Source organism: Mauremys mutica, chromosome 6 (genome assembly GCF_020497125.1).
Source record: "Mauremys mutica isolate MM-2020 ecotype Southern chromosome 6, ASM2049712v1, whole genome shotgun sequence".
In the NCBI taxonomy this organism is placed as follows: Eukaryota; Metazoa; Chordata; order Testudines; family Geoemydidae; genus Mauremys; species Mauremys mutica.
This window is the reverse complement of record NC_059077.1, coordinates 69090153-69110715: the sequence shown is the minus strand read 5'-3', so window position 1 is coordinate 69110715 and position 20563 is coordinate 69090153. Positions and strand designations below refer to the sequence as shown.

Below are 20563 nucleotides of genomic sequence, written 5' to 3'. Positions count from 1 at the left end.
GGTGCTTTTCTCCCCACAAATTTCTGAGTTCTTGCCGAGCTATTTTCTCAGCACAATACTGGTTGACACGGCGGGGGGAAGAATCGATCTAAGTTATGCAACTTCAGCTATGTGAATAACGTAGCTGAAGTTGATGTACTTAGTAGACTTAGATCTACTTACCGCGGTGTCTTCACTGCAGTAAGTCGACTGCTGGCGCTCCCCCGTCGACTCTGCCTGCACCTCTTGCTCCGATGGAGTACCTGAGTCAACATGAGAGTGCTCAGCAGTCAATTTATTGCGTCTTCACTAAATGTGATAATGACCCCTGTTGGATCGATCACTCTGGAGGTAAATATAGGCATGCCCTCAGACCCAGTCTTGAACTATGATGTACTTCCACTAGACTGCAGAAGGCCCATCCTGCTGCAAAGAAGAATCATTCCTTTATTGCTAGTTGTTCCTTAGCTACAAAGATAGGCGCAGGATGGTGCTTCTGTATCAACATTAGTAGGATGAAACTGAGAATTCTATCACTATAGGCATCACTGTTCTGTGATTAGTTCACAACAAGGACATACATTGATCATAGAACATTGGTGCCTATGCTGGTAGAATTTTCCATTTCATCCTAGGCAGTCTTATTTAAATGCTTTTGAGATGTATGATGGCTACTAGAAAGTGTACCTGTCTCTCTCTTTTCCCCCATAATATAGTATACCATTTTCTTGTAGAGAAAATGCTCTTTGTCTCCATTGCTGATAGAGCCTCAATTCTATCAACATAAACAAAAAAAACTTTGTTTTACTGCACCCCATCCCCTCAGTACCTGAGCACTTTGTGTTAATTAGATTGACAATAGCAAAGTCTCTGAACTTCAGAGAGTGGCTATTCTCCCTTTTGGTGTCCTTGAAGTCTGTGCTTGGAGTAGGGTTCTATTTTATTTATTTATTTTATTTTAGGGGGAAGAATGGGGAGGGAGAGAAAAAATAGATGAGAACGGTTGTTGAGAGTGTCATTTTGGTCATGGTGGGAAAATGTGATCAAAGAGAGAGGTAACTGCAGTTTCTTAAAGATAGTCAGATTCTAAACTCATCTAGTCTCTTGATTTTACTTCACAGCTGGATACCTTCGACAAAGGCCTTGTTTACATTAAGGAATTTTACTTACATGAGTTTGGTTTGGTATGTTAAAGGATCAAGCTAAACTTGTGTAAGCACTGCTTTACATCAGTGCAGCATGTTTATGGTGCAAACCCTTAATGATATTGATGCAGTTATACCATTACACTGGTGCAAATTTATTTAATATAGACAGGGCTTATGGACACAGGGAAGTTATTACTGTATAATGTAGAGTGTGACTATAAAGCATAAAGCACTATCTATTCCAGAATAGCTTTCTGTGTGGACACTCTTACACTGGGATAAGTGTGTCCACATGGGGCGCTTATCCAGTCAATTTCCCATGTAGACAAGTTGTATTTACCTTGTCTCCAATTCTCAAGCCTGGTCTACACTACGCTTTTAAACCGGTTTTAGGAGCGTAAAACCGATTTAACGCCACACCCGTCCACACTAAGAGGCCCTTTATATCGGTATAAAGGGCTCTTTAAACTGGTTTCTGTACTCCTCCCTAATGAGAGGAGTAGCGCTAATATCGGTATTACCATATCGGATTGGGGTTAGTGTGGCCGCAGATCGACGGTATTGGCCTCCGGGCGGTATCCCACAGTGCACCACTGACCGCTCTGGACAGCAATCTGAACTCGGATGCAGTGGCCAGGTAGACAGGAAAAGCCCCGTGAACTTTTGAATATTTCCTGTTTGCCCAGCGTGGAGCTCCGATCAGCACGGGTGGTGATGCAGTTAAAAATCAAAATAAAGAAAGAGCTCCCGCATGGACGATGCGGACGTGATCGCTGTAAGGGCAGGCAAATCTGTTCTATCAGCGCTCAAAATCATTTTTTAAATATCTCCAGACAGATGCCATAGCAGGGACTCAGCGCACTGCTGCGTGACAAGCGTAACGGAAAGCCAAAGAATCAAGTGGACGCTCATGGACTGGAGGACTCAAGCTATCCCACAGTTCCTGCAGTCTCTGAAAAGCATTTGCATTCTTGGCTGAGCTCCAAATGCTTCTAGGGTCAAAAACAGTGTCCGCGGTGGGTCAGGGCATAGCTAGGCAATTTACGCACACCCCCACCCACCCCCAGAAGTGAAAGGGAAAACAATCCTCTCTTGACTCTTTTACATGTCACCCTATCTTTACTGAATGCTGCAGATAGACGCAATGGTGCAGCACTCAACACCAACATCCTTGCTCCCCCCACGCTATGGATGGCTGATGGTACAAAACGACTGGTATCCGTCCTCATCATCAGTCTATTGGCACATGGGGCAGTGCAAAAGGACTGGTAACCATGCTGACTAGCATCTGTTAGGTCGATCAAGGGCGCCTGGCCCTAATTTTTCCTGGTAGATGGTACAATATGGCTGATAACCATCGTCATCATAGCAACAGGGGGCTGAGCTCCATCAGCCCCCACCCTTCATGTGTAAAGAAAAGATTCAATTGCCCCTGAACTAGCAGAGGGATGCTGGGCTCCTCTCCTACACCCTCCTTACTGTCCTGTCTGGACTATCATAGCAGCTGGAGGCTGCCTTCCACTCATATCTCACTAACAAGTCACTGTGTCTTATTCCTGCATTCTTTATTACTTCATCACACAAGTGGGGGGACAATGCTACGGTAGCCCAGGAAGGCTGAGGGAAGAACGGAATCAACAGGTGGGGTTGTTGCAGGAGCACCCCCTGTGAATAGAATACAGCTCATAATTTCTGCAGGATCTGACACAGAGCAGCTGTGCTCTCTGGTTCTCTGATACAGTGGTTCTCTAGTACACTTGCCCATATTCTAGGCAGGACTTATTCTATTTTTAGATACCAAAAAGGAGGGATTGACTCAGGGAGTCATTCCCAATTTTGGCTTTTGCGCCCCTGGCTAAGAGCAGCCAGGGGCACTTATGACAGCAGCAAATGGCACAGTGCAAAAGGACTGGTAGCCACGATCATCTTATTACCAATTTATGGTATGGTAGATGGTACAATATGGCTGATAACCATCTTTGCTATCATGCAAAAGCAAAAGCATGCTGCTGTGTAGCGCTGCTGAATCGCCTCTGTGAGCGGCATCTAGTACACATACGGTGACAGTCACAAAAGGCGAAACAGGCTCCATGATTGCCATGCTATGGCATCTTCCAGGGAAAAAAGGCATGAAATGCTTGTCTGCCGTTGCTTTCCCAGCGGAAGGAGTGACTGACGACATTTACCCAGAACCACCCGTGACAATGATTTTTGCCGCATCAGGCACTGGGATCTCAACCCGGAAATTCAAAGGGGCGGGGGAGGCTGCGGGAACTATGGGATAGCTACGGAATAGCTACCCACAGTGCAATGCTCCAGAAATCGACGCTAGTCTCGGACCGTGGACGCACACCACCGATTTAATGTGTTTAGTGTGGCCGCGCACACTCGATTTTATACAATCTGTTTTGTTAAACCGGTTTATGTAAATTCGGAATAATCCCGTAGTGTAGACGTACCACATGCTTTTTTCCCTCAGTTGTATGATCTGCGTTGTCCCAGAGAAGTGCTTTTGTCTTGATGGTTCATAAATAGAGATGTTGAGTAAAACTTTTGGAAGTGCATAAATCCCATTTTCAAAGTGAGATTGAGATTTAGGTTCCTAAATCTAGATTTCAAAAGTGATTTAGGCACGTTTGAAAGTGTTACCTTTTGTGTACTCTAATGCGTCTGGAATTTGGTTCATTCCTGGCTCTAAAGATTATGACCAAAGCCTTGAAAGGGCAAGGGTGGTGCATTGGGAGGGAGGTAATGGAGTGCAGGCTGGACGTGCTCCTGGCAGTATAAACCATACACGTAGTAGGCAGCTGCATTTTGCACCAGCTGGAGCTTCTGCAGCCTTGGCAAATCTGCAAGCCTGCTAGCACCACCTGGATAATTTGGCACTGAAAACACAAAGTGTTTTAAAATGTAGATGGGAGATGTTGTTTACTTTTCCTTGTGGCATAAGGTAGCATTAAGGATTTTCTGAATGTGTGCACAGTCACAGATTTAGGTACTTTATTGTGGTGTACACATGGAGTATGTTAATATGTAAAATAGTCGATACTGTGATATAACAATACAAACTTGAAATGTTAATTTGAAAAATACTTAACTCTTCCCCCACCTCCAGTGAAAACAAATAGTCAAGAGTAAACAGAGAGGGTGGGATATTTAGGTGTGACTGTCCCGTTCTGTACCCCCTCTTCCACTGTGACTTGTTTCATTTAAAAAACAAAAAACCTGTTGATCACCTCTAACGTCTCCCCTTGTTGCTAGAGTTTGTCCCCCTGCCACGTCTCATTTACAGGGGGAGGAGGAGGACAATCCTTCCTTCCCCCGGCTGGATTTTAAGGGAAGCCAGTCTGGGCTTAGTCTCCTGCAGGATGAGGGGGAGTGTGTTGCCCTCTGTCCCCTCTCTGAGGCGGGGGGGAGCAGCGAGTCTCCTGCCCTCCGCCTGCCGCGCTGGGCGTGGCCCTGGGTGCTGTGCGGTGGCACTGGGGCCGGTCCCTGCTGGACAGCGCCGGTCCCAGCCGCGCCCCGCCCCCCGGCGCTGCCCCTTGCCCTCCTCTCGGCGGGCGGGCGGGAGCCGGGCGGGCTGGGGGCGGTTCGGGTGGGGCGAGGGCCGCGCTCCCTCCTCCCGGACAAAGGTGCCAGGTGTCGCCCCGCCCCTCATTGTGCGGTGGGCGCCGTTGCCAGGCCGCCCCGCCCCGGCCAGCGGGCAGCTGCTGCGCTGTCTGGGAGCCTGCAGCCTGCTCCGGCCCCGCGCTCCGCCCGCAGGAGAGCCCGAGCCCGGGCGGTTCCAGGATGGAGGGCGATCGGCTGGAGCCCGCCGTGAGTGCGGGGCGCGGGGGTTCTTGCGGCCGGCTCGGGGTGGGGGTCGGGCGGACGGTGGGTGCCTGGCCCCGGAGGGTCCCGGGGCGCTGTGAAGGTGGGAGATTCCCCCAGCCGGCGGGGCTCGTGGACGCCCCAAACTTCCTGCCTTTAGCCCCGCTGCCGGCCCTGGCGCGTCGTGCTGTCCCCGTGCTCCTGTAACTGCAGCGGCTGCCCCGCCGCACCCAGCCCGAGAGCTGCAGGCGGCGGCGCTGCTCCCTGCTGCGTCCCTCTCGGGCGCTGGAAACCTGGGCGCGTGGATTGCAGGCTTTCTGCAGACTCATCCTGCTGCAGCTCCGCCGCCCTTCCCTGCTCCCGTCTGACAGCCCTGCCTGGAGAGCGCCCTCCAGAAAGCCCTCCTGGGGGTGTGGCTGGAGAAGCCTTTGTTTTGGGGGGCCGAAGAAAGGTTGCCCATTACTCACTGATGCTTTAGCAGCCAAGCGCCCTCCTTTCCTCCACCCCACCAAACCCAGTTCACAAAGCACCATTCCCTAGGGCGTTGCAGAGCGTTTCTCCTAATTCATTCAACCAGGCTATAATTTACTTTGACTGGACTGTAATTGGGACAGGAACCTTCCCCCCGGTCTCCCGCCTCCTTAGAAACAATGTGCTTTCTTGTATTCTTCATGATTGTTAGGAACTTGGAGGAAAGAAGAGTAAACCCAACTATTGAATGCATGCTAGAGAAAAGCAAGCTTAAGTAGATGTGTGAGGAATAGTTTATCCAGAGCTACTTATTGAGAACTTGGATCTTTCTTATGGAAGAAGTTTTTGTAACCAGATATACTGAAATAAATTGAATAATGCAATTGATTAACAGTTATTTATAGTCAAGTGATACTTTCAGGTAGTTAAAGCATGAACACATGGCTTTTACTTAAAAAAACAAACAAAAAAACCCCATGCAAAACCTCATATGTTTTCAGGATTGTTACATTTTTCATTTTTTTAATGGCATTTACAGCTCTTATGCAGATTATTGTGCAAAGCAGGAGAAGTAGAACTAAAAGGAGTTGATATTGACTCTAGACAGTTTCACTTTTGCTTACTATATTTACTATTTGCACTCCCTTTGGATAATAAACACAGTACAGGAGGTGTGGTGTTAGTAATGTAGATAGTGAATCTGGTATTACAGATTTTTTGGCCCTTTTAGAAGATGAACTGCAAAGCCAAAAGACAGGTACTTTATGATTAATTAAAAAAACAAAACAAAACCCGCTTTGTTTTTACAGTAGACTTCTCATTTTTGATGGAGGACCTGAGATGCAAGCCTTAGCTTTGTTGTGCTTGTATTTTTGGAGCCACTTTCTTTTTCTGATGTAAGATGTAAATGTAGTTTTGAATGTTTGTATATAATGTGAGTGTTACTGGCTCAGATTCTGATCTTTTCTTAATTTTGCTTTCCTCCTCACCTCTCTCTTTTGAAGGTTACCATTAAGAATATTGAACGAGAGCTCATCTGCCCAGCATGCAAGGAGTTATTTACCCATCCACTGATCCTCCCTTGTCAGCACAGTATCTGTCACAAATGTGTAAAAGAAATTCTCTTCTTCACACTTGAAGACTCTTTCACTGATCTAGGCTCTGAATCCTCCAATCAAAGTAGCCCTCGTATTCGAATCCATTCTCCTAGTTTGGATAGAATTGACAGGGTTAATAGATCAGGTATGTACCAGAATATTGTTTGTGCTCTGGGAATTTTATGTAGAAGACTGATTTTAATATGAATGGTCTACGCCTTAGTAAAGGTGTCATCTGATACTTTTAATGTTGAACGTTGTCACATGAATAACTTCAGAATGGTTTAGTTTTCGGTCTTTATTTATAGCATGCACAAACAAATATTGGACGTGGGAATGTCCTATTGTAAAGTTGAGATACTCTAGTGGAGATATATAAAATAGTTTTTAAATATAGTATCCTGTAAATTGGTTCATAGCTATAATTTTTCTGATGCGAAATTACCCTGGTCACTATGGCTGTTTTAATGTGACATAATCTTAGGGTAGGTCTATACTCACCGTCCGGGTCGACGCAGTGAGTTCGACTTCTTGGAGTTCGAATCAAGACGCGATAGTTCGAACTCCCCGCGCGCTCCGGTCGACTCCGGAACTCCTCCACCGCGAACGGCGGTGGCGGAGTCGACCTTGGAGCTGCGGAGTTCGACCCCGCCGCGTCTGGATGGGTAAGTCAGTCGAACTAGGGTACTTCGAGTTCAGCTACGCTATTAGCTGAACTTGCGTACCCTAGTTCGACACCCCCCCCCCTTAATGTAGACCAGGCCTTAGATATCTTTAGAAAATGCCATGTTTTTTGTTTGGGTTGGTCTCCAGGCTTTATGCTGCTCACAGTCTGGTGGCTTTGGTTTCCTTTGGAGTCTTTTTGGTGCAGCTTTTAAAAACTATATATCTCCTTTGCTTCATGCATTTCACTAAGGTATATTAGTAGATTACTTTCCATATGTGATATCAGAACTCTTCAAGCAGAAAACTTTGCAAGAAGATTGAACCAGAGTTCTCTGTGTAAAGTATCAAGGAATACTTAATTACTGGTTTCTTTAACTGTTAATTCATGTCTGACTTTATCTTGAAGACACTTAGCTTAACCTTATTCTATTAATTAAATATTCATAGATGTTAAGTAAAAGAAATACACCTTATTAAATGTAAATAAGTGTAAGAGTACTCTGTAACACTTAAAAAAAAAAATCTCAAGGGATGGCTGCACTTGCAGGTATTATGGAATAGCTGTCGCTTTGGAATAACTCTGAGTTTGGACACTCTTATTTTGGAATCAGAGTGTTTTTTTTCCTGAGTTAGCTTAATCCAATTCCAAAGTGGATTCCTTTTAAATTCAAGCCCTACCTTTATTATGGAATAACTTTCATGTGTAGACAAATTCCTAAAACTTGTATCTCAGGTTTTAGGGATGTTAATTTCTTGTCTTTCATTTCTCAAGAGCAGAAACTTGCATCACCATCTTTTAAAGAACACTTAAATTAGGACTGTGGCTAGTTATACCTCTCTGTGTCCTTTTTCCTGCCCTGCCCCCCAAAAAGGGTGGAGTTTGACCAATATGTTGCACACCTGGATTTGCTAATTAAAAAAAAAAATCCTAGTTTGAAATTAGTTACCCTCTAATATTTTGTATTTTGGCTTGCTGTCACTCAGGAAGTGTCGTTTGAGGCTAGGAATCCTGTTTGTGATGTTAATACAGTAATTTACCATCTTCACATTTTGTGTACTATTACATCCAGACCAAACACAAACAAAACCAAACTTGTAAAAAGAACTCTTGGGTTGCAAAATCAAGCGTGTGGAAGCTAAGAAATGGCAGAACTAAGTGTTGACGGTACAACCATAATTGGGCCCGTTTGTGCATATGCACTATGATACTGTCTGTAATTACATGACCACATACTATTTTATCCATAAGATGCGTGCCTCATTCAGTGTGCAGGATGAACAGTGCTCATTGAATGGGTAGCTTATTCAGTATATAACCCCATGCGCTATGTGCCACATGCCATCCAAACTCTGCACTGAACACATAATTATTAATTTCCTCTGGAACTTTTCTGTGGTACTCTCATTTTAGTATCTTAATTCTTTACAAACATCTTAGTTAATTACAAATATTAATTAATTAATCTTTACAACACTTCTGAGGTGAGGTGGTATTTTCATCCCCATTTTACATATGAAAGACCGGAAATACAGAGATTATATTTTTGTAAATATTGTAAAAAAAGTGACAAGTAATTTAGGGTGCCCAATTTGAGACGCCTAGGGTCTGATTTTTCAGAGTACAGGTACTTGGTACAAAATGCTAATTTATGTGCAAAGCTCCCATTGACTTTGTAATGATCCCAACAGTGGCCCAAGAGCATGAGTACAAAGCTCAGGGCAGACTTGAAAAAACAGGACACACACCCTAAATTGGTTGTGAGTTCTAAATGTAGATTTCCCCAACCAACTGTACCCTGTGCAAACACTTCAGGCACATTAACAGCCTTAAACAGATTCACTGACGGTCCCCGGGATACTCCCGTCCGTTTTGTCACCCTGGCAAGTGAGTGTATTTCCATGATAGATGGTCCTTAAGACCAAGAATCACAGCAATATTCATGTTGCTCCTAGTCCTGAAGGACCAGTCGCTTGCCCAGGTCAGTTGTGCCTTAGATCTCACATCAAGGACAACGCTTGTAGCCAGTCCTATAATAAACTATATTAAGATTTATTAACGTACCAATACATTTCACCACGCATACATAAAACAATGAAAAAACATTTTCATTGGCAGTAACAGAAATGGAAAGATAAGCAAACTAAGAACTTACTAGAGTTTGACTATTTGTATATTTTGACATATGATGTTGATAATGTGAGTTAAAGCTTTAAATTTTAACTTTTTTGAATCTTAGCATCTACTGTCATTAAATAATTGTCTGACCCTCCCCCATAATTTCCTGCAACTGTGAAAATTTATTTCAATAAAAAAATGTTCAAAAATAAACAATATCTGTTGAAATTATATATAAAACAATTCTGCCAAGTCTCATATATATATATATATATATATATATAAATAAATAAATATGGCATAGTCATGATTAATAAAGAATTAGTTTTTACTACTTCACATTAATTAATTGCTGTCTTGACCATTTAATTCTAAGTGCCAAAAGCAAATTGGTTTCTATTATGGAGCTATTATCCACACAACTTGCTATTTACGAATGCTGTTTGCCATAATATTGCCAAAAATGTCTGAAGTTGGTAAATGGTTTATCCTCTAACTTAAACTGTACACAAATGCTTACTTTAAAAAATCTTGGCCCTAATTTTATAGATTGGAGAATTTATGATAATTTAATTAATATAAGGGTGGCTTATAATTTTGAAAGCAAATATTTAAGTATAATGCCATTATACTACAAAAATCATATAAAGTGTTTAGGTCTCCAATGCTGTGTAAATGATGAATGATTCTGAAATACAGTAAAAGAGAGCTTGATTTTTGTTTTTCTCCCCCATTTATGCATTATAACTGTATAGCGTATTAGGAAACTAAATATTTTTTAATTTCCCCTGGGCACCTGGCAGCTGCAGTGCAGAAGAAAAGAGTTGCTGCTTTATCTTTTGTAAACCAACGGTGAATTTATTCTGTTTCTAAAAACAGCTTTCTGTTCATTGTTCACAGCCACGCAGCGGAGGTCTTTTGGGTGGAGAGGTAGAAATGCTTCACTTCTTGTATGGCTGTAGATAGTGTAATATTTAGATCTTAATTTAAATATAATTGGTTAGCATATAGTTTTTAAATATCAGTGTCCATAGGCTACACTTTTGTAGACTTGACCAAAGTTATGGAATATTGTTATTCTTTTCATTCTGTTCTGCGATTGATCTAAAGGTCAACTGGACTAAAACCTGTAGAATATATTTTTTTTGTTGGTGTTACTCTTAATTTCTGTAGTTTACCATCAAAATTTTTTTGTCTATTGTTTTTGTTTTCCTAAGGAATCATTTCCTGAGAGGCTATAAAACCAGGTTCCAGTAAAACTGATTGTAGTTTTACTTCCAGTGATTCCTAATTAAAGTATTGATCTTCTATATACTGTAAATTATGGTCAGTTGTAATCCTTTCTTTAAAGGGAAAATAATGGCAATATAAATTTGTAATCCATCACAAAGAAGAGTGAATAACTAAACCGTTTTTTAAAGGTTTCTTAAATATAGGGTTGTCACTTTTCTAATGGCTGGTAACTGGACTCCCAAGGTCATGCCCCCTGCTCCGCTACTTTCCCTTCCAGCTGGGCACCCTCTGCTACTGGGCTGGGATGAGAGCTGCTGTAGCCTGACAAGGAGCCTGCCTGCAGCTAGAAAGTAGCCCTGGCTGAGCAGGGGCTGGTATGGGTTAATGACCCCGTGCCTCCCCCCGCCCTGTGGTAACGACTTTTGGTGTCCGGTCAGCACATCTGACCAGACTTTCTGGAAGAAAACCGGGCACCTGGCAACCCTCAGTGGCACTGGGATACAGAAGCCAAAAGCCGGACTGTCATGGGTGGCAACCCTACTTGAATGTTATACGTAACTACTAAAGAGGAAGCTGCCATCTTGCCAGTCTGATAAGGTAGTTTTGGGACCCAGGAAATGAATTTCGGCATGAGGAAAATAGGACACTTCAAAATGATATACCAATATCTGGTAGTATAAGTGTCCTTTTTTGTTTCTGTGTGATTTTTGTTTTAGAAGGGCTTTGGTTATACAGCTTCTTCAGACAGTCAAATACTGAGATGATTATTCCTGTCACTTCCAAAATGTTGAGTGGAATTAATGCTGGGAAGTAGTAGTGTAATAGTTGCTGTTCCTGTGATATACCAACACTCATCAGAGGGACACTGAAACATTGACAAGTTCTTATGATAATTATGAAAATTCACTTGTAGCTTTCTTAAAGATACTACATGTAAGTGATAATTGTAAATTGCTGTTTGTAACAGTACATTGTTGTTTAGGAATTCAAGTTTTTAGATAGTGTTTCCTTATCAAGCTCTGCTCTAGTTTCTGCACATATCCAAAAATTCCCAAACAATGTATTGTTTTATAAATGTTCAAAGTGCTTAAAGGAACACAGTCAACCCCAAGTATAACCAATTTACAAAAAATATATAGCTTCAGTTACTAAACCTGCTTCCTAGTTTCCCTGCCAATTTTTGTGGTTTTACAATTGCACTTTCCTGTCTTGCTAAATAATCCTTTTTGTTGCTGTGTGACAGACACACACAAACAGGGGAAGCACTGAAACTCACTTATTTAAATATTGTCAAATGCACAAAGTAAATAGAAAAATTGAGAAAATAATGTGGTGTTCTTGCAAATTATAGTACACCTTTCGTAAGAGATTAAATTGGTATATACTGTTGAGAGGAAAAAAGAATGGATTTCAGAAAATTAATTGAATCCAAACTTCACATTAAACACACAAATCTAAAAATCAAACTGGAGGAAAAACTAATATAACTTATTTCACTCAAATGTTTAGAAATATGATATGCAGGGCCGGCTCCAGACCCCAGCGTGCCAAGCAGGCGCGTGGGGCGGCATTGTCCCGGCAGGGCGGCATTTGGCTCCGGCGGACCTTCCGCAGTCATGCCTGCGGGAGGTCCACCGGAGCCCCGGGATGAGCGGACCTGCCGCAGGCATGTCTGCGGAGGGTCCACTCTTCCCGCGCCTCCGCTTGAGCTCCCGCAGGCATGACTGCAGCGGGTGCGCTGGTCCCGCGGCTCGGACGGAGCTCCCGCAGGCATGCCTGCGGATGCTCCACTGGAGCCGCGGGACCAGCGCACCCGCCGCAGACACTTCTGCCCCGGCCGCGGGACCGGGGAAGGGCGGCGAGCGCGCCGCCCTGCTTGGGGCGGTGTAATTTCTAGAGCCGCCCCTGATGATATGGAATAAATTATGATGGATCTATCAAAATAGAGATCGCCATCAGTTTGCAGACAGTTCAAGTAGCCTTAAAAGCATTGTCAAAAATCACTTCTGCTATATGTCTGCTCTAGTTCTAAGCAACACCCAGGGGCGGCTCCGGGCACCAGCGCAGCAAGCGCGGGCTTGGGGCAGCAAGCCGGGGGAGGCGGCGTGCCGGTCGTCGTGAGGGCGGCAGTCAGGGAGCTTTCGGCGGCGTTTCTGCGAGAGGTCCGCAGCTTTGGCGGCAGGTCCGCCGAAGGCGTTGGACCGGTAGATCATCTGAAAGGAAAGTCAATACTTGAAACTTTTTTCCTAAGAATCTTACAAAAATGCTAACTGTGGGCAGGAGGTGGAAATATCAATTCATTTAAGAAGTTTGTAGCTGAAGCCAGTTAGGGTGACCAGGTAGCAAGTGTGAAAAATTGGGGGACAGAGAGGAGTGGGTAATAGGAGCCTATATAAGAAAAAGCCCCAATGTCAGGACTGTCCCTATAAAATCGGGACTTCTGGTCACCCTAAATCCAGTTAAACTTTAAAGTATCCTTTAATCTTTTTAACCCCTCCACAAATTCAGTCTTCATATCCACCATAATCACAGAATGCTGGTGATGTGATATATTTTATCTGAAAAACACAAACAAGCAATTTATATTTTTAAGGTGCATGATCCCTTTCCTGGTTTAACTGCCATATATTATGCTGTTCTACATTTTAAATGTTGATCTAGCACACTCTCTTAGAGGAAAACATTATTTAAAAAAAAATTTAGATAAAATGTGTGCAATTTTGTTGCCTTGACTTACTACTCATGTTAGTAAACATAAGCATGTGGTTAATTGTTGGCAGGATTGGGGTCTAAACTGCTTGCCAAGAGAACCATATTTTTATCTTTTTAATGGAGTTAGAGAATCTGTAGAAGTTAAACTGTAGCCATGGGAACCTGTGAATTGGTAGGATATCGTCTACTTACAAGTAAGGCTATTTATTAGTAGTGCAGCGTTCTGTTTGCAGAGTATTCTAAAATTTAGAGGTAGAAAATAATAATCTTGATAGTGTATGAATATTAGTAGGAGGTATGTGTAGAATTGATGGGTAGAAGCTGGATTTGTAACATGTAAGAGATGGCATGGAGCATTCTGGCTTGCTTTAAAAGTGGTAGCCACAAAAGTTGAAGTGTTTTTATGAAATTTTTCTAGGCATATTCTACGTTTTTGTATATCTGCAAAATTTAACATTTTTGCTTTTGTGAATGAGGGTGGAAGAGAAACAGAACCCATCTCATTAACTATAATATATTAATCTGCCTGGTTATTCACCACACATTGTGATCAATTTACTCCATCTTTGAAACAGAAATCTTATCTTTTAACAACTATATTGACTTAAAAAAAATGAAGAGCAGCTATTAGTAGTGATGAGGCTAATTCTTCATGTATCTAAAACTATTTAGCATATGGTGCTATTTTAACTAGCAAAAATTCTCTTTTCCCCTCTTGAGAGGGCTTAAATGCCATGAAGTAGTCATGAGTCTAAGAAAAATCAAATTATTGGAGTAAATTTAACAAAAAGGGATGGAACCTCTTTTTAAGATCTTTTGGATTTCCTGGCCACTGAATGTTTTGTTCTAGGCATGGTGTCACCAGTATATGTGTAAAGCATGTAGTCCTTACCATGGTCTGATTTTGTGTTTTAAGTGACAGAATGAAAGGCCACAATTGGTTGGCAACTAACTCACTTTTGGGTTTAAACAAATATTAACCCCACTTCTGTATGTCACTTGGTCCAGACTTCAAAAGCATGCTATTGGATAAGAGTTTGATTGTTCTTATTTTAAACTTGACCACTGCACTATACTTTTTTCACCTGCTATTTTGCTATTTGTCATTGCTCATTTAGCTGGCATGTTAAACTGCTCATGTGCTGTGTTTTTACAAGCTACCATTAGTTTTCATTATTTATTTGCTTAATTAGTGACAGTAAGTATTACCTTACTTTTAGTGGCTTCTCTTCACTGCATGGTTTGAATGCCAAATAATCCTTCTACTCAGGCCTTTCAGGCTCTCTTTGAAGTATCTGTAGAAGGTGTATTACTTAAACTTACGTGCATGTGTCTGGGCGTACATTTAAATAAGGCTTTTAAATCAGTACTGTTTTCATCCATTACATGTGTGTTGCTCATCTATGCCAAGTTACAGGTGTTGCAGGGCATCCAGCTTGGGTTATTAAATTCGCTTCAAGTAAGTACACAAACACTTTGGATTCCTTTTTAGCCAGAAATCTGTACGTTGCCATAACTACACTAATCAGTTTAATTGTATTTATTCGTAAGTCTGAGCTGGCCATCTTTCTGTAGGCTCTCTAGACAGAAATACAGAACCTACTGAATTGGAAGTCACTGTCTGCTTGTGCACACTTGCTCACTCTATGGGCCTTTCACTTCCAGAAGCGTATACATACCTGCCATACCGAACATGTTTTGAAAAACAGTTCTTTCACCATAAAGTAACGGTTGTAAAAAGGGTGTTAGTTCCTGGTGTGAATATTTTTAAAGAAAGGTTGCAGAATGCTGGAAGTTGTGAAGAAAATTCTGAATTGGTTGGTATATTAGGGGCAGCTAGGGATCAGCACCGCTAGATAGCTTTGCACGTAATGGAATCTTAATACTCGAGGAAAACTTTCAAAATTCTGGGAAACTATATAATTTTTTTCTGAATTAAGGCAGCTGACTAAATACAGATATTGCCTAATTTCCTTTTAGAAGATAATTATTCTTGAAAAGAATTAAACACTTTAAAAGATCTTAATAAATTATAAGACTTGAAGCAAGTCTACACTACTGTGCTACATTGGCACAACTGCACGTCTATTGGTGAAGCGCTGTGCTGATGGGAGAGCGCTGTCCCGTTAGCATAATTACTCCACCTCTGTGAGAGGTGGAAGGTATGTTGGTGGGAGACATTCTCCTTTAGAATTTGGTTGTAAGGGATCCAACATATGCATAAAAAGAAAAGAGGAAATTGCCTTAATTTACAGTTGCATGAATCATCATAACACAATTCTCAGAATTTGAAAACATTTTTGAGAAAAGGGTGGTAATGCCATGCTCTAGTTACAGAAGCATCACTTCAAGCTTACTGGCAGGAGAAGGAGGGGAGGATATGCACCATGCCTAAATACCAGTTTAGTCAATTTTGAATTTATTTAAATTGCCTCCTTTTGGCTGATACTCCTTCTATTTCTTTGCTCAAGAATGAAATCAGTTGAGTACTTCCTGTCTGAGGCTTTGTAGGAGTGTTGAGCTATTCCAGGGTTTTGCAGACTCAAAATGGAAACAGGCTATGGGGGGTGTGTATGTGTGTGTGTGTGTGTGTTTTTGGTGAAGTTAGCCACTTTATCCCAGTCTTTGAACAAGGGAAGATGGAATAGCTATTGAGAGAAGGAGCAGGGGAATTCTTGGGTTTTGTGCACAGTTATTTGATGTCACCATAATGCACCATATTCCCCAACTAAAAGTAGAGCAAAATTCCTTGAAGCCTAAGTAAGCTGATATTGTCAGACTAAGTGAAACTATATTAAACCGTCAAAAAACTAGATACCTCTTCTTGGTGCCAGGATTCCTCTTGACTGGTAACTGAAGCTGTGAAAACACCCAATCAATTGGCTATATTGAAACTTCTATTGTTATAGGACAGAACATTACTTCTTGTCAGTAAGAACCCCTTTTAGCTCTTCCCCCCCCCGCCCCCCAGACTTGGAGCTGTTGTCTCATTTAACCTTACTGGAAGTAGTCTTCCTTTCACAGAGATGGTTCTGACACCCTTGTTTAAAAGTGCTAAATTCTGAGCAATTCAGCTGGGAAAAGCCAAATCAGTCTGTGCATGTTGTGATTGACTGGGAGATTTGGTTGGGATTTCCTAGTGTTCTAAATGTCCAGCTTATCTTGTTTTGTAGTTGTGGCTCCACTTGGGATATGTTGCAGCCATAATAAAACTTGTAAACGCTCAAATTCAACTACATGCATCTGGGAACAATGCTATTTAGTCTCAAAAAGTGAGACTAAATAGCAATCTCCACTTTGGACAGAGTCACCCAAACACTAATGTGGATTCCAGAAAGCGTCGGAGATTTTAACCATGTAGTATCCAAAACTAGATTTATCATGGTAACTCTTGGTCTGTTAGTGATTGGGTTTCAGCTTTTCACATTCATGTAATTACCATGTAAATTTGTCAAGCTTAGTAGGGTAGATAGTCCCTTCCCGTGTAAAATCAGACAAGTTTAAGTAACTGGATGGAGTGCATTTGTGCCAAAGTGACTTGCCACCAGGAATGAATACAGACTTATTAGGCCATTTTCCGCATCGTGCACAGTTCTGTCGAGATTAATGACTGAATTTAACTGGTATTGTCTTTCAGAATGACTGGAGCATACAGTGCCTACTATGAAGAAAGAGGCATGAATGTAGCACTACTGGCACATTTTACTATAGCAAGAAACAAAATTGCAACATCGCAACTCTGGAGTCAGAATTGTTAAATATTTTTACTGCCATTTCATTTGGAAGTAATTTTTTACTTACTATATCTTCTGAATCCAACCAGGGTCATGCCTTGTTAATTTAAAAAAAAATATATATCTTCTTTGGCTTGGCAGAATTCACCTGAATTCCTATTATACCACTTTGAATGACACGTGCTAAAGTAGCTCAGGATTTCCTCAGAATTTAGGCTTGTGGATTCTTGTTAGGTGCTGTCTTTCCCACTTTCCCATCCTAATCTTTCTTCCTATTATGTTGTAACTAAACTAGGACTTGCCATCTATACAGGCTGGAAACGCAATTCACTGACTCCTAGGACGACCATTTTTCCTTGTCCTGGCTGCCGGCATGATGTGGATCTGGGAGAACGTGGCATCAATGGCTTATTTCGAAATTTCACCCTGGAAACTATTGTGGAAAGATACAGGCAGGCAGCCAGGGCAGCCACTGCTATTATGTGTGATGTCTGCAAACCTCCACCTCAAGAATCTACAAAGAGTTGCATGGACTGCAGTGCAAGCTATTGCAACGAATGCTTCAAAATACATCATCCTTGGGGAACTGTAAAAGCTCAGCATGAATATGTAGGACCAACCACTAACTTCAGGCCCAAGGTAAGTGGTTTTTTAATCTGGTGTACCTTGCAGACCTTTTCATCTCTTGCATCTGACCTGGTGCTGCAGAGCAAATGTTGCCCATAAAAAGCAATTATTGCATAATCTTACATTTTGGTTTCCATCGCTATAATCTATTAAATGAGTTGTAAGATTTTGCATTAAAGTTATTCATCTGATGCCAAAGAGGTAGGTGTTGACAAATGCACGGGGCACAAATGGAAGTGGGCCATAGGCTTTGACTTCATCAAATTAAACGTGTTGGGTGTGGTTCTTTCAGATGAAGAAATGGGGCTTTTTAAGAACAAGGTGTTAATAATTTTAGTCTGTTAGTGGCCTTAAATAATGTTGTGTTTTGTTTTGTTTTTTTAAATCATTGCAGTGAGTCTTTTCTAGAAGTAGCACAATAACCAGAGGTTTATAGCAATAGTTCCATTCATGTTCCCTTTGGACATTACTTGCATGGGGCTTCATTTATATAAAAGTGTATTTTCTTTCTCTCTCCCCTTCTGCTGCTTTCTTCCTGCATTCTTAGCAGTAACAGAAGGTTGAGTCCCTGGCACAATTATGTGGTAGGTGTGTGGTGAAATGTGTAGTTCTTGTGTTTTTGAATTTAAAACCTAAGCTGTATAAATGTCCTCAATCATCTTTGTAGTTTATTAGGTCTCCACAAATACCAAAAATATTGCTGAATGTGTGTCCCTCTTGTCTGTGTACCCAAGATAGTGTAGTACTGCTTTCTTAAAATATTAATCTGCTAGTTCAGATATTAATCTGGGGCCAGCTTCTCTTCTTTAATTTGGTTCACTATAGGCTGGAAGGCATGTCTAATTTGGTCCAAATATGTATGCGTCAAGTAATTGACCTAGAAAAAACGTAAAGTACTTATAAAATCAGGGAGGCAAATAGACTTACAGGTGTGGATTTGCTTTTTATGTAAAGGTTTGTGTCATCTGGAAGCTTTATGCTAACAGCTACATATTTTCTAGCAGCAGCTCTTTTTAAAATATATATTTAAACTTAAGCAGGACTCTAAGGTTAAAATCTAGTCATGCTATTCATTAATGGTTCTACATTCTAGAAAATCAAGGCTTAGCAGCAAAGCTGAGTTATAGTTCTGCAGAAGTTTTGTGTAATTTGAAACCAATTAATGTTCTTTCAGATTATCTCTTGCTATCCAGACTACTCTAGCTGCTTCTACTTTGTTACAGTTATTTAATCTTTTTCTCCTTTAGAGAAGCATACTGATCCAAGTTTAGTGCAGATGGAAATCCTGAAATTATTAATAATCCTGTTTTAGTATTGTAGGGTTAAATAACTTAATGTGATTTTTTAAAAAACAAAATAGTCTATTCAAGATTAATTTACATGAAAAAAATTAATAGTATTCCTGCAATCTGACAGAAAATCCAACAGTACAAAACTATATGTAATTCAAATAATATTGTAAGATAGGTAATTGAATGAAACAAAACCTTGTTTGCATGTTTCTTACTATACTTTTTTTCTTTTTCCTTGTAAAGATTTTGTGTATGTTGGGAAGAAAAAACACAGACCCAAGCTCTCACTCTCTTTAAAGCCAAACTGGTGTGTGGCTTTTTTCTTTTTTTTTTTTTTTTTTTTTTAAGAGAGGCATTTTCCTGACACAAAACATTTTTACTTGTGATGTCAGTTTTTAAAAAAATAATCTTTGGACCTCTAGACTCAGTAGTCTGATCAATAATCAACAAATGGTACTTAATTCTCCTCTAATACAGCATATCATTGCAGCAAATCCTTTCATTTAAGTTCAATACATGTTTTAATTTATTTAAAACAAAAAAAAGACTTCTAGTGACTTTGACGTCTTTCTGAATTCTTCCATAAGTTCTGATGAGTAGAACTATTTACAAATATTAAGTTTTGTTTTTTAAAGGATTTAAAGCTTAAATCAGATCTCTCTTTTGCAGGCAGAAGCAGTAAGGGGGAAGAGAGAATGATTTTGGGCCTCTAGACCTGGATATATTGTGTGCGCATATCGTTGTGCTGTATGAGAGGAAGCTTTGACAATGGAAATAGACGTGTTCTTGAAATGTTTTTTTTTAATATAGTTTAATGACTATGGCTTAAATACGTCATTATACAGGCTTCCCTATGAGAAGAGACCAAAATAGCTACATTAAAGCTTTTGTGATGGCCTTATTGAGGGATGCCAGCACTTTTATGTAAGATTAAATGTGCACTTGCATCACATGCTTTGTTAGGCCATGACTTGAATGCGTGAAGTATTAGTCTTCTAAACAATGTTCCCAGTCATCTATTTGATTAATTTAAAACCAGACTTGATAGCACTTGATGATATGTGTGGTGGGGATCAGAGAAACATATACTACGGTTGTTCCTGAATTGAGAGAAGGACAAGATAATCTTCTTGGTTTTTTCCACCTGCACCTTGTTGGAGGGCTGTAACTTTCATTTGATTGTAGTAAGAGACAAGATGAGGAATAGATGTGGTCTGTTATGAAGGCCAGACATTCCTGTGGAAAAATGGCTTGTCTTCCAAACAGTGGCTAATAATGTCCTTATGAATTCAATCCTCATATTTTGAGGTCTGTTTAAAGGAATTTTATTAGGGCTTCCCTTCTTTTTGCCAGCCCAATAGTCTGTAACCATAGAATCCTGAATATTCATACTTCTAGCCTAATGATGCACTCTTGAAATTGTCTCAGTAGCACCTTGGTAAACAGGTTGTCCTCTTCAGTGAAAAGGCTAAAGAAGATCAAAGTTGATACTTGGAATTCAAAAGTAAAAGTTTGCTTCATTTGTTCTTCTATTCACAGGTCACTGGGCAATATTTCTTTTTCCCCCTCCTGATATCACTTACAATGGATTATAAATAAGATGAATGTAAATTACTGGAGTTTATCCAGTGACTATGGGATTGGTTTACTGTTATAATGTACCTTAATGAGCTGTTAA

At 41.0% G+C, this 20563-nt stretch overlaps 1 protein-coding gene and 1 long non-coding RNA gene across 4 annotated transcripts in view; one reads left to right on the top strand and one right to left on the bottom strand.

Moving 5' to 3' along the window:
• The window catches only part of LOC123372686, a 31204-nt gene extending 26366 nt beyond the window's left edge, over positions 1 to 4838 (bottom strand). Inside the window, exons 1-2 of the long non-coding RNA XR_006580405.1 lie at positions 4226 to 4838; positions 163 to 242 (exon numbers count right to left, since the gene is read on the bottom strand). This is a non-coding gene — a long non-coding RNA (uncharacterized LOC123372686). The remainder of the gene's footprint in view (positions 1 to 162; positions 243 to 4225) is intronic.
• Positions 1 to 20563, top strand: part of TRIM36 (tripartite motif containing 36) — a 45598-nt gene that overhangs the window by 12705 nt on the left and 12330 nt on the right. The window contains exons 1-3 of one of the 3 annotated variants that reach the window (XM_045020991.1): positions 4795 to 4943; positions 6413 to 6650; positions 17262 to 17605. In XM_045020991.1, coding sequence (XP_044876926.1) covers positions 4917 to 4943; positions 6413 to 6650; positions 17262 to 17605 — 609 coding nt within the window. In that variant the 5' untranslated portion in view covers positions 4795 to 4916. Of the gene's footprint in view, positions 1 to 4794; positions 4944 to 6412; positions 6651 to 17261; positions 17606 to 20563 lie in introns of those variants that run through there. The other 2 variants (XM_045020989.1, XM_045020990.1) reach the window with 2 other exon arrangements.